The following is a 13,895-nucleotide window of genomic DNA, read 5'->3' on the forward strand; positions in this document are numbered from 1 at the left end:
GACTGAGTTTTCAACCCCCTGGCCTGCCCTAAGAGTTTTGGACTTGCCAGCTCTCACAGTCATAGGAGGTAATTCCTTAAATCTCCGTGTGTGTGTGTGTGTGTGTGTGTCCACACGTATCTCTCTTTCTCTAGTCACATCCTCAAGAGAAGACACAGCCAAACCATTTTATAGTTTTTGAGAATGTTTTAAACTTCAGAAGAAGCTTAGACATTCCTAAGGCTTAGACATTCATAAGAGGGAGAGATTTACTCTCAAGTAGTTCATTCTGATAAAATGATATTACCCCTCCCCCACAACACACACACACACACACACACACACACACACACACAGTACTTCTCATTTCTTGTGAAGGGAGAGAAGGTCACAAGTACCATCCGTGGACTATGTGGTGGCTTCCCTGAAGTGGTGACAGTAATCTTATCCTATATAATAGGAATATTTTATATAATAGGAGCTCAACAAATGTTTGTATAATGAATGCCTAACTGAAAATACAAAAACAAAAAACAAAAACTGAAGCAATTAGATGAATAAAGGCACCTAGGAGAGAATATACATCTCTCAACACATGAGCTATGTCATAGATTTCAACTATTTATTAACCTCTCTCCATTCTGTCTGCAAAAATGTTAATAAAATATATGAAAGAAAATATATGAAAAAAATATGAAACAAAACAAAGAATGTTGATCCAGTGAAGACAGTTGAAAAGTACAGGATGCATTTGCTAAATGCGCCCTGTTAATAAAAAGAATGGGAGGGGCACCTGGGTGGCTCAGTGGGTTAAAACCTCTGCCTTTGGCTCAGGTTATGATCCCAGGACCCTGGCATCGAGCCCTGAATTGGGCTCTCTGCTCATCAGGGAGCCTGCTTCCTCCTCTCTCTCTGCCTACTTGTGATCTCTGTCAAATAAATAAATAAAATCTTAAAAATAAATAAATAAATAAATGGGATACCTGTGGGATTTTGTGCTTAGTGCCACTGAGGTGACAAGGCAAAAAACTGTCTATGTTTCTTGGAGGCTGTGAGTTACAGTGACTAGTATTCCCTGTATCTCTCCCAAAATGCTGCAGTGAGTCATCAGCGTTTGCTGGGTGAAAAGAAGCTGCTCTAGGAGCAAACTCTGCTTCCATGGATAGGCAGATAGTGTGTGTGTTTCCTCTCGGCCAAGGCCAAGAGGTCTGTCTCTAGAGCAAACAGATGCTATCAAAAGAAAGCTGGATGGGGCGTAGCTCTGGTGGTGGGAGGGACAGAGGGTGAGGAACTACCGAGAAGCTGTGGAAGACTGTGGTCACTGTCAGGTGAATGATTCAGTGCAGAAGGTTCCAGGCAGTGGTGTAAGGTGGTAACAAGATGCTTTCTGGAAAACACACCACAGTCTCCACTAGGGAAAGAAACATTATTCAGACACCTGTGAAAACTGAGGATCTTCAACAACAAAGACAGATTCACAAATTACACTAGCTAAGTGAACACTTTTATGCCCCTTTGAATATCAGCCAGTATGTTACTTAAACAAAATAAAATATAGCCAAACTTCTTGGATGAGGGGAGGATGCTGGGAGTTTGAGCTGTTGACTCCCAAGAGAGGTGTTAGAAGTGAGATTCTAGGTTCAAATGGTGTCAGGGCAGGAAATTGATTGGGCCTGGGCAAACTTATTATGTGATATTGTAGGACTGGCGAGCGTAGCAAAGAGAACATACTGGCACAGGTCTCTCAATAAGCAAATGGTTGCTTACTTTGGCCTCTGTTTTTCCAGGTAGTCGAAAGCATGCTGGAACGGATGACGTGAGTTCTCATTTTCTTTCCTCCTGTCTTTTCTCTCTGGCTTGAACAGGAGAAATTGGGAGCAGCATATTAATGGAAGACAAGGGAGAGCAAGGAGCTTAAACCAAACGACCAGGTCACCAGTGGTCTGTCAAATCACGTGACAGGCCTAAATTAAAGAAAAAGGGAGGAGGCTCATTGTAGCTATAATGCTGATTTTTAATTTATAGTGGATTGAAATTAGCTACTAATGTGAGATAAAGATGTTTCTTAATATCTTAATGTGATCATGCATCTGACCATGGAATTGTTCAGAGATCCAGGCTAGTTAGAGCCCTCAGGTAAGTGCGAAATTCAGTATCATGAGAAAGATGAAGGAATTTCTTAATTATACCCTATTGGGTCTAGCATCTTTAATACATTAGTTATTTTAAAATCAAAGATGGCCATCCAGTAATTCTCAATTCTTTCTCATATTCATCTGTAGAGTTAGAGTTTCACTCACTGAGTCCTAGATAGGGTCTGTTTCAGAAATTAATTTTTTGACCTAATTAAGTAAAAAATAAAAAAAGATACTGAATTTAATTCATGAAAAATACCATCTTTTTATTTATCATCTCACCATTTATCACTATTTTGCCTTATTATAAATCAAAATAAACATCACAGAAGCTATGGAAATGTAGTTCTCACACTCCCTCTGCAGGGAAGATTATTGACTGACATCTCTAGTCTCCAGTCTCTGAATCTACCACCACATGTATGCCAACGTCATACTGTGCCCTCTCCTTGGCCAGTTACTGAGCTTGGCAGGGATACTAAGGCAGGCCCATCTCTCTCTGTGAGATAGGAACTACTTTAATGGATAACTTATCAAAGCTTTCTTGGATCTGCTCTGAAGAAGGTTATTCCAACAAAATATTCCTTCTTTGCTTCTCTCTTTCCTTCACTGAATTCAAATCTTCATTGTGGTCTGATGACTCTTCCAGAATTCTCCAGCTACCTCTCCATATTCCCTGACAGGCATTTTCTCTAATAAATTTCTTTTGGCAGATATTTCTCAAAGGACTACAACTAACACATTAGATCTACAAGAGTTATTTTTTTAATACAAAATTGTAACTCTTTGGTTTGTCAATGATGAGTTTTATGTGATTTCCTCACACTATTTTTTCCCCCTCACACTTTTTTTGAAGTCCCTGTTCTTCGTATTCCTATTGAAACTTAGTTTTTTGTCCCCATTATTGCACTTGCTACATGACAGTAAATTAGAATGGTATGTATGTGAACTTCATGAAGGCAGGGAATTTATGCCTTTATTCAGGACGATGCCAGATCTATAATCAAAACTCAATATTTTTTGCAGTGAATGCCGAACTAAACACAAGATTTTCTAAAGCAATTAGATAAACAAATTCATCTATCAGGGTACATAAATCCTTATCCTATAAGATATGTCACATATTTAAATTATCCTTTAAATTCCTTGTTTTCTATTCAGTAACATATTAATAAAACCTATGAAACAAACAAAACAAAACAAAAAGGTGCTTACTTAATGATGACAGTTGAAGGCACTGGCAACATTCAACAAATGTACCATAAGAAAAAGAAAAATGGAGTGTCATAATTCATGGTACAGAAAAATTTATTTTAAATGCCAGTGCTATTTGAAATATACTTCAGTGAAAGAATCCTAAGAGAAAAATAAGAGAAAAATCTTGGAGAGGAATGAAAGGGACTCTGAGCATTGACATAAAAATGAAAATCCAAGATTTATCTCATATGTCTGATTTAGAAAAGGTCACAGGCCAAGGTTACTTTGTCCACAGTGAATCACATACTCTGGGAGAGATGGTGATGGGAAGTCCTGGTGATGCAGATGGTCAGTAATTGCAGATATGGGACAGGCTACATGTTCAAGTTTCATAAGGTACAGACACAATGGTGAAATGATGGGGAATATTTCGCAAGTTGATCAAAAAAAGCAAGAGCTAAAGGCTCGTTGGTAACAAGTTGACTGGCAACTCCTGGGAGTTAAGTAAGTTGGATGATTGAAGCTGGACCCACAGCCCAGAGATTGGAAACCAGTGCTTCCACAATGAAGAGACCCAAGGCCAATATTTCCACATCCCAGAGACTCCATGTAATTTGTTTGACAGGGACTGAGGAAGATGGAATTCTTTGGGTGGAAGCAGGATTTCTGGTAGGATCTGGCTCCAGCACAGATGTCCCTAAGCTGGCAGGCTCAAAGCCCATCTTCTGATAGCCACCAAAGACAGAGGAGCCCAGCTGGCAGGTGCTGGGAGAGTAGACTACATTGCTGGGGTAGAAAGAAGGATAGGTGGAAGGAACATGGGTACCCCAGGTGAACTCCAAGGGAGTGGGAGGAGAAGTTTCCAGGGCTGCAGTTGTCATGCATATCAAGTTCTGAGTTCAGCTGAGTTGCACAGAGGTTTGCTGAGTGTGACTGTTAACTTCTACTGGACGATTATATAACCTAGCAATGGGTTGGTAGCATGTGCCCATTTTAATAAGAATGCTTAACTAATCTCCCGTCAAAATGAAATACATTAACCTTCAAAGACCTTTTTTTTTTTTTTTTAAATGAAGGCAGACTTTTAAATGAAAGAATTTCATTAGGTTTTCAAAGCAATTGTTTATGAGCAAAGATGTCATCTCTCATTCAACTAGCTTGGGTAGATGAATATAATTGTATGGTAATTGTCCCTATAAGATTGGTGTTTCATTCATCCTATCCCTCAAGATATTGTATCAAATGGGTAACACAGTGAGAATTTTGTTCTGTTTAAAGTTCTAAAAAAATACTTTGTGATCGGGAGGGCAAATTTATTTTGTCCCAAGTTTAGGAACCCAGTTGAGAACAGAAAACAAAACAAAACAAACAAAAACCAAACCAAACGAAACCAAAACAAAACAAAAAACCTACAATCCTTAATATCTGTTTCATTTTCCAAATCTTGTGGGCATTATAGAAGAAATAACCCACTAAGAACTCTTCACTGGTAAGAAAGCTAAATGTGAGTCCTACAAATTTGGATTTTGGTTTTCTTATAGCACAAGTACCCAAGGTACTTTTGTGTGTTCAGGTTTTTGATTTAAGAATGAAGGGTCCAGGGGCACCTGGGTGGCTCAGTCAGTTAAGTGTCTGCCTTCAGTTCAGGTCATGATCTCAGAGTCCTGCAAGCCAGCCCTGTTCTGGGCTCTCTGCTCTGCAGGGAGTCTGCTTCTCCCTCTCCCTCTGCTGTTCCCTTTGCTTCTGCTCTCTCACTTACACATTCTTTCTCTGAAATAAAGTAAAGTAAAATAAAATAATAAAATAAAACAAAACAAAATAAAATAAAGTGCACAGGGGCATCTGGGTGGCTTAGTGAGTTAAGTGTCTGACTTCTGCTCAGGCTGTGTTCTCAGGTCCTGGAATAGAGTCCTGTGTGGAGCTCCCTGCTCAGTCATGAATCTGCTTGTCCCTCTCTCCCTGCCGCTCTTCCCTACATACTCATACTCTTGCTCTCTCTCAAATAAATAAAACCTGGAAAAAAAAAGCATAAAGGGTCCAATATTTGCAGGAGTACATTGAAGATTACATTGTAAAAATACTGAAGCTAAAAATCCTCGCCCTGAAGTTGACTTGTTGACTTGCTTTTTGATAGGTCATGAATAAATTATCAAAAACTCTTCATCCGCATAAAGTTTAAGTAAACTTTTGGTAGGGTTGATGGTTTGAGAACAGAAGAATAAGGACTACACATTAAAAAAAACGGACTTTGTTCTCTTTGTTTCCTTTCATAGGGTAGGAATTTTACTACAGAAGGTAAACAAAATGAAGTAATTAGAAAAGTTGGGAGGGATTGGAAGAAGTTGGTAGAAAGCAGAAAATTGGAAAAAAACACATGATATGGTTTCACTTATTTGTGGAGGACACATAGCATGGAGGACATGGGGAGTTAGAGAGGAGAAGGGAGTTCGGGGAAATTGGAAGGGGAGGTGAACCATGAGAGACTATGGACTCTGAAAAACAATCTGAGGGTTTTGAAGGGGTGGAGGGTGAGAGGTTGGGGTACCAGGTGGTGGGTATTAGAGAGGGCACAGATTGCATGGAGCACTGGGTGTGGTGCAAAAATAATGAATACTGTTATGCTGAAAATAAATAAAAAATAAATTAAAAAAAAGAAAATTGGAAGAAGTCATAGTTATAATAGTTATAAATGATCTTTATAAGTTGAAATGGGGTGGGTGGGAATCAGAACAGATGATAATGTGAAATAAAGAATGAATGCCTTTGGGATTCATTATAATTCATTATAATATAAATAAAGAATGAATGCCTCTGATATGACACATGTATCAAATGACATACATATTATGCCTAGAAGACTAGTATTATAAGTCTTTTTCTAACCCCTCCTATCAAGTGCATCATTGATGACCACAAGTAGAGTAGTGCATGGGTGCGGGAAATGGCTTAAAATAACCTATCGGAATGGGCAAACCTCATAAGATACCCATCTTCAAAAACCGATATGTTGTCCAATGGAAGTGAGCTGAGACTTACTCTAGAAAGAACTGAGATTGCTAGGTGGAAGTTTTAAAGGAAGATTCAGTTAAAAATCTAAAACAAGTCACTTTTGTAGATAATGAGATTTCCATCTTGAGGGGACTGGGAATACCTTGTCAGGATATTATAAATGTGATTCCAGTCTGGTAAAGGACTGGGGATAACTGCTAAACCCCCAAATTGTAAACTTTATAGGTCTGAACATTTTGAATAGACAAAATGGTTTTCAAGTATTTTCATTTATCATTCCTATCAGCTATTTCTGTGGAAGAATATTCTATGAGTCAGATATTAAGTAATTTTTGAACATTCTTTTCTCAACAAAATGGAGGTTTTTTTTTTTTATATATAAATTTTTATTTTTTATAAACATATATTTTTATCCCCAGGGGTACAGGTCTGTGAATCACCAGGTTTACACACTTCACAGCACTCACCAAAGCATATACCCTCCCCAATGTCCATAATCCCACCCTCTTCTCCCAAACCCCCTCCCCCCAGCAACCCTCAGTTTGTTTTGTGAGATTAAGAGTCACTTATGGTTTGTCTCCCTCCCAATCCCATCTTGTTTCATTTATTCTTCTCCTACCCACTTAAGCCTCCATGTTGCATCACCACTTCCTCATATGCGACAACATGGATGGAACTAGAGCGAATCATGCTTAGCGAAATAAGTCAAGCAGAGAAAATGGAGGTTTTTGCACTCCAGCACTTTTGTTCAGAAGTGGAAGGGTATGCTTTAGAGTGAAAGGAATGAATCAAACAGCCCAGAAGCCATGGCAAGATGAACCTTCTCAATCAAGGTATCAATCTTCATTACCCTACTATGTAGAAGTGGAATACAAGTCATAGAACAAGAAAAAATATGACCATTATTTTAGAATTTTTGTAATACTTGTCAGAAACACCTGAAAACAATTTAAGTCAAAGTGATATATGTTGCTTTCCGAGGCAAGGAAGAATCTCCTTAAGATGGCTGCTTTGGTCCAATACTTCAAGGCAATTACCTTATAAACTTTCTTTAGAACAAGAACATTTTCCAGGTTCTGGGGAGGTTTTTTTAGTGATAAGCACTGCCTCTGATTAGAGATAGAAATACATGGGTCACTTATGGTGACTCTTAATCTCACAAAACAAACTGAGGGTTGCTGGGGGGAGGGGGATTGGGAGAAGGGGGTGGAGTTATGGACATTGGGGAGGGTATGTGCTTTGGTGAGTGCTGTGAAGTGTGTAAACCTGGTGATTCACAGACCTGGGGATAAAAATATATTATATGTTTATAAAAAATAAAAAATTAAAAAAAAAGAAATACATGAAGAATTTTTGCCATGTTTTGTCATTTTTAAAGATTTTTCTTTTTTTTAATGATTTTATTTATTTATTTGACAGACAGAGATTACAAGTAGGCAGAGAGAGAGAGAGGGAGAAGCAGGCTCCCCGCTGAGCAGAGAGCCTAACATGGGGCTTAATTCCAGGACCCTGAATCATGTCCTGAGCTGAAGGCAGAGGCTTAACCCACTGAGTCATCGAGGTGCCCCTTTAATGCTTTTTCAACATCTTAGATGAATCTCCTCTAACATTCCAGAATAATATAAAATAACTTCAATATTTAACTTATACCAAAGTAAATGCTTACACAAAAGAAAGAAAAACTGAGATCAACGCTTACCAGTCTGCATATGGTTTAAGCAGGAACATGGGAAATGAGGGAACCTCAGTTAATATTTCACTGAAGCTGTTCAAATTGAGAGCTGACTTTAAAAAAAATCCTCCTACATCTTGCATATTATCACTGCTGCTTTCTGATGACACTGTTCATTAAGTAAACTTGCTTGGCAACAATCAATGTGTGTTTTTGTTTAAAAGAAATGACTATGAATAGATCAGTTAGTTAGCAACTTTGCTATCCAGATGGCAACAATTTTGAGACAGATTGTGAAAGGGGTATCAATTATTTTTAATTAAGCCAGCTCTCCTCATCCCAGACACTGTCTACCTCTGAAGCAGTACTTTGAGTGATCTGCTGGGTGACCTTTGGTAGAGGGAGATGACTAATAGCTTTGAAGATTCAGCACTATTACCTGAATTCCAAGGCACAAACACGACTGCACTTTCCAGTTGTAAAACCACAAACACTACATATGTTTGATTATGATGATCTTTTCAATTCAGTTAAAAGCAGAAGGTAACCTGTTTTTATGTGTCATGTGGGTGGCACACCCGATGATAAGGGTATATAAATGCCCCAGTCTGAGAAGTGGCATTCAAGCTCAGAAGCTTCTCATTGTACAACACATCTCCTGCCACCATGTCCTACAACTGCTGCTCTGGAAACTTCTCCTCCCAGTCCCTTGGGGGATACCTGCGCTACCCAGGATCTTTCTGCGGCTCATCTTACCCCAACAACCTGTTCTGCAGCACTAACCTCCAGTCTCCTGGCACATACCAGCTGGGCTCCTCCCTCTCCAGTGGCTGTCAAGAGACCTGCTGTGAGCCCACCAGCTGCCGGACGTCCTACCTGGTGTCCAGACCTTGCCAGACATCCTGCTACCCCACGAGGACCTCCACACTCTTCAGTCCCTGCCAGACAACTTATACAGGGTCTCTGGGCTTTGGCTCCAGCGGCTTTCAATCTTTTGGTTGTGGCTCTCCCTCTCTGGGCTTTGGATTGGGTGGTTTCCAGTCAGTGGGCTGTGGTCCCAGTGCCTTTTCATCCCTGGGTTGTAGATCCAGCTTTTACCGTCCACTCTACTACTCTTCTAGAAGCTGCCAGTCTGCTTTCTACCAACCAACCTGTGGATCTGGCTTCTACTAATCTTATGTTGGAACATAATACCTACTATGTCTAGAAATTTACCACAATACCAGCTATGTCAAGATCCATGCTATCTATTGATGTCTGTCTGTCCTTTTCATTAGCTTACAAATTTGACTTCTATTGTGACCTTCTATGGTTTAGAAATAATTTGCATTCCAGTAATTGGAAAATACATTCATGGAAGAAAGATGTTGAAGCAACTTTCTTATAGTTATATATACAATATTGAAATGTATTTCTTTTTTAAACTTTCTTACTATCTCCTAGTTATTTCTCCTAGTACATTTGTTGCAAATTTTACAAAATGGAAAAATCTAAGTTTAAATAAAAGTATGTTACGTGACATTCACATATATGTTTTCGTGTTATTTGTTTACTCTGTGTCTTCAAAACTACTTTTAAATATCTGACTGGATATTTCTGTATTTGTATTTATCATTCAAAAATTTTTTTATTTAAGGGACTCCTGGGTGGCTCAGTTCATTGAACATCTAGCTCTTGATTTCAGTTCAGGTCCTGATCTCAGGGTTGTGAGATTGAACCCCATGTTGTGCTCTGTACTTAGCACAGAGTGGGCTTCTCCCTCTCCCTCTGCTCCTCCCCACTCACGCTCTCTCTCTCTGAAATATATATATATATATATTTACTTTAAAATAAAAAAATAAAATCTTCAACTGTCTTTTTGGTTTGAAAGAAATTGTTTTATCTTTAATCTCCACTCCATACCTTCATATGATAAAACCTAGAAACATATTTTTAAGACTACAAAGCCTTGTGACCTTTTGTTCTGTATGGAGTTAAAATTTCAGTGTTTTTATATAAAATAATTATAAATTATAATGGATATTACATACACTACAGAATTTTGGAAGGAAGGCAACTCTAATAAAATATATCCTAAAGTACGTGCAAAAGTGGAGTGAAACTCTCCAGTCAGAAGTTAGACGTTAGTGAGTTAGATTTGGTGAAGTTCCACTCACCCCACTCAACTGACATAGGAAACCAAATCTCAAGTGTTGAGTCACTATATGGTACACTTGAAACTAATGTAACACTGTGTGTTAACTATACTGGAATTAAAATTAAAAGTAAATGATAATAATGATGATAAAAAGAAATCAAGTCTCTAAATGAAATATCACACACATTCCAACATTTATTGGTAAATAGTCCCACTATACCCACTATAGTCAGTCCTGTAGGTTTGATGAAATCCCAACTTGTTCCTGCTCTTTGGTTGTTCAGTTAATAACACTTGTTTGAAAACAACAACAGAACAAAACTCAAGACGAGTGCAAATATTCTGTTGTCACAGCATTCAGCTAGACATCCAGGCCGCTGATGACATGGGAATCAGTTCTCCTCTAGACATTTATCCACTAAGTCAAGGACTACACTACTAAAGGCACAGATAACTAGATTCTCACCCGCAGGGTAACCATATGGCTTGGCTCATTCTGTTTGTCTCAGCATCCTGTCTCCTCTGGTAAAGGTCTTAGTTTTTGTTTTGTTTTGTTTTTGCTTTTGTTTTTTTACTTTTTATTTATAATGAGTGATAATTGAATTAACATAAGTGAGATTGGTTTGGGAGACCTCCAACTTCGGTCATGCTTTTAGTTCATGGAGTATAAGATGTATGCATAGTGAGCAGTGGTTTTACCTTAACCAACGTTAAATCTGGAATAAGACAAGACTTCTCCTCTGCTTCCTTTGTTGATCCTTTTTTGAGAAAAATAGAACTGTCACTTTTCTGTCAAAGACAGTGTGCAGAGGGATCATTGAAAGACAAATTACACTCAGATACAAGGGATAGGACCGCTTACATATTTGTTGCTCTAAAGCAGCCTAAAATACTGAAAGGGTTCTTTCCATAGGCTGCAGCATGCAATAATATACAACAAGTGACCAGTAGGTGGAGATAGTGAGGAACTTGAGAATTACCAATGGGTTGTGCATGAAGTAAGAGTAAGAAATTGAGGCTGCCACACAGCATATAAAGAATAATTTACATGCTCTTGCTGGAGTGGCTTGACCATATGTTATATTGTTTGAACCTGCAACTATTTGTTTTGTCTGATCTTTCTTCTTTAAACTTTGCAAAAATTTATTTTTAGGAGCAATGCGCTAAAATGGAAGAAGTTCATCTTTAGTGAAAAAGTGAATAGGTAATTTCTGTTCCTACAGCAAGTTGATGGTGAATATTTCATTCATACAACAATTTGATGCCATTTACTATCTACCATGGGGGTCAGCAATGTCACAGACCACATGAAAATTCAGAGACAATTTTGCTGAAGAAGCAACAATAACCAGTTCAAAAGAAAGCAGAAGTGTTCTTTGAGGGTTTTTTTTTTTTTTTCTGTGTACCTATGTGTGTATTTGCTTATTTTGTATTTGTGTAAGTGAGTATGTAAGTAATCTTTACACCCAATACGCAGCCCAAACTCACCACCTGCAAATCAAAAGGTGTATGCTCTTCCAACTGAGCCAGCCCCCCGAAAGTAGTTTTTTTTTTTTTGTTTATTTATTTATTTATTTGACAGAGAGAGATCACAAGTAGGCAGAGAGGCAGGCAGAGAGAGAGAGAGAGAAGGAAGCAGACTCCCTGCCGAGCAGAGAACCCGATGCGGGACTTGATCCCAGGACCCTGAGATCATGACCTGAGCTGAAGGCAGCGGCTTAACCCACTGAGCCACCCAGGCGCCCCCGAAAGTAGTTTTTTTGTTTGTTTTTTTTTTTTAGATTGTGATGAAAGAAAAACTCCCTAAGGAAGCCATTTTAGACTTCTTTCTAAGTCAGCATGACTGTATATAAACTTTGTTCAAACTGGAAGTCTGCTTTATGGCCCACTACGCATGCATTGTGCACTTGCTTTGTGAATGAGTAGCCTAAAGGAAAACCATCTTGTCCTTGAGATATCAATCAGTGCTTCTACTCTCCAAATTCCTTGATGTTAAAACTTAGGATTTCTACCTATATGCTCATCTACAATTTTTTTGAGCTTTTCCAAGATGTAGAAAAGCACATTATCCTATAAAGACTGTTTGTTCTCTGGAGCACTTTGTTTCTCCTGAAGATCCTCTTTCCTGGACAGCTGTCCTAATTGGGGCTCTATTTTCTTCCATATTGGAGTTCTCTTTCTGATAAATTTACATCACCAGTTGCTTCCAAAGATGATGAATTATTATTAGCAGTTGCAAAATATTTTTATTAGATCATTGAGATGCATACATTTTCATTGAGGTCAAATAACTATTCTAAATGATTTTCACTCACATTAAATCCTAAATTTTCCTGTACACGCAAAACAACACACACACACAAGCAATAGCTGTGGATGTGCTCTTCTATTAGCAGCAGAGAAACTTCACTAAGGATTAGATGAAGGCTGTTTTAGGTCCATATTGTCAAAGGCTTACATAGAAAATGAACTAATTCTAATAACGATTTGATTTCTTCATCCATTTGAATCTGCCACCTCAAAATATGCCTCCTTGTCCTGGCCATTATTTTAATCTGGGTATTTTAAAGAAAACACAGACACAGAAGAAGATCTGAAAATTGAGTAGAAGTTATCCTTTTATAAGAGACATTTATATTCATAAAGGAAACCTCTGTTTGTAAGAGTGCCTCTGCCCCACCGCATGCCAGGAAAAGGGGAAGGACTCAACAGTCCAGAAATCTCAGTCTGCGTAACAGCTTCAGCCTTGTTTACTGGTCTTTTCCTGGTCATCTCTATAACTGACTCTCTACCCCCAAAATCTTCCTTTGTCTTGAGCTACAGATGGTATTTAAGCTGATGGCTTTGGCCATTTCAAGGGGTTACTCCCCACCTTGGAGTTATACAATAATTATTAAACTTTGGTCTGACTCCAGTTCATCTAGTTTTGAAAAAAATTTTAAAAGATTTTATTTACTTATTTAACAGACAGAGATCACAAGTAGGCAGAGAGGCAGGCAGAGAGAGGAAGGGAAGCAGGCTTCCCGCTGAGCAGAGAGCCCAATGCGGGGTTCTATCCCAGGACCTGAGATGCCTTAGCCTGAGCCTAAGGCAGAGGCTTTAACCCACTGAGCCACGCAGGTGCCCCAGTTCATCTGTTTTAAATCAATTTAATTATTAGACCAGCCAAAGAATCTCAATAGTAGAAGTAAAATGTTCCTCTCTCCAGCACAGTAAAAGAATCCAAGTAAAGTTCATAATGCTCTATTTGACAATGTTAATGTAAAATTATTTAAAAAGGTCAATATCAAAGATAAAATTATTGGTTGCCTTAGTAATAATAAAAAGTATAAATCTGGAAAAGGACAACATCTTGGTAAAGACAGGTAAGATTCCTATGAAGAAGTAACAGTTGTAAGTATTGCAAACAAATAACTCATAATTGTATCCAAACAAACTATAATATTCTGCTAATGAAAGAGGAAGTTGTAGTTTTAAAGTTTTAAAAGCCTTCATGAATATCCACAGTAGGTTAGTTTGGTAATCAATGCTTTTCTTTTTTTTTTTTATTTTTTTTTATTTTTTATAAACATATATTTTTATCCCCAGGGGTACAGGTCTGTGAATCACCAGGTTTACACACTTCACAGCACTCACCAAAGCACATACCCTCCCCAATGTCCATAATCCCACCCCCTTCTCCCAAACCCCCTCCCCCCAGCAACCCTCAGTTTGTTTTGTGAGATTAAGAGTCACTTATGGTTTGTTTCCCTCCCAATCCCATCTT

General features: G+C 38.4%; 2 protein-coding genes across 2 annotated transcripts; one reads left to right on the forward strand and one right to left on the reverse strand.

The window, feature by feature from the left end:
- Window positions 1-3,752: 3,752 nt before the first annotated feature.
- KRTAP15-1 (keratin associated protein 15-1) lies at window positions 3,753-4,196 on the reverse strand (the record flags this gene model as incomplete). The annotated part of the gene is given in 3 exon segments (XM_082698400.1): window positions 3,753-4,003; window positions 4,006-4,129; window positions 4,131-4,196. Coding segments are annotated over 3 exon segments (441 nt in total).
- Window positions 4,197-8,658: 4,462 nt separating this feature from the next.
- Window positions 8,659-9,165, forward strand: LOC309846898 (keratin-associated protein 14-like; the record flags this gene model as incomplete). The annotated part of the gene is made up of 1 exon (XM_082696527.1): window positions 8,659-9,165. The coding sequence occupies one exon, from the start codon at window positions 8,659-8,661 to the stop codon at window positions 9,163-9,165; it is 507 nt and encodes a 168-aa protein (XP_082552653.1).
- Window positions 9,166-13,895: the final 4,730 nt, after the last annotated feature.

The sequence above is a fragment of the Mustela nivalis genome, assembly GCF_964662115.1.
Source record: "Mustela nivalis genome assembly, chromosome: 1".
Classification (NCBI taxonomy): Eukaryota; Metazoa; Chordata; class Mammalia; order Carnivora; family Mustelidae; genus Mustela; species Mustela nivalis.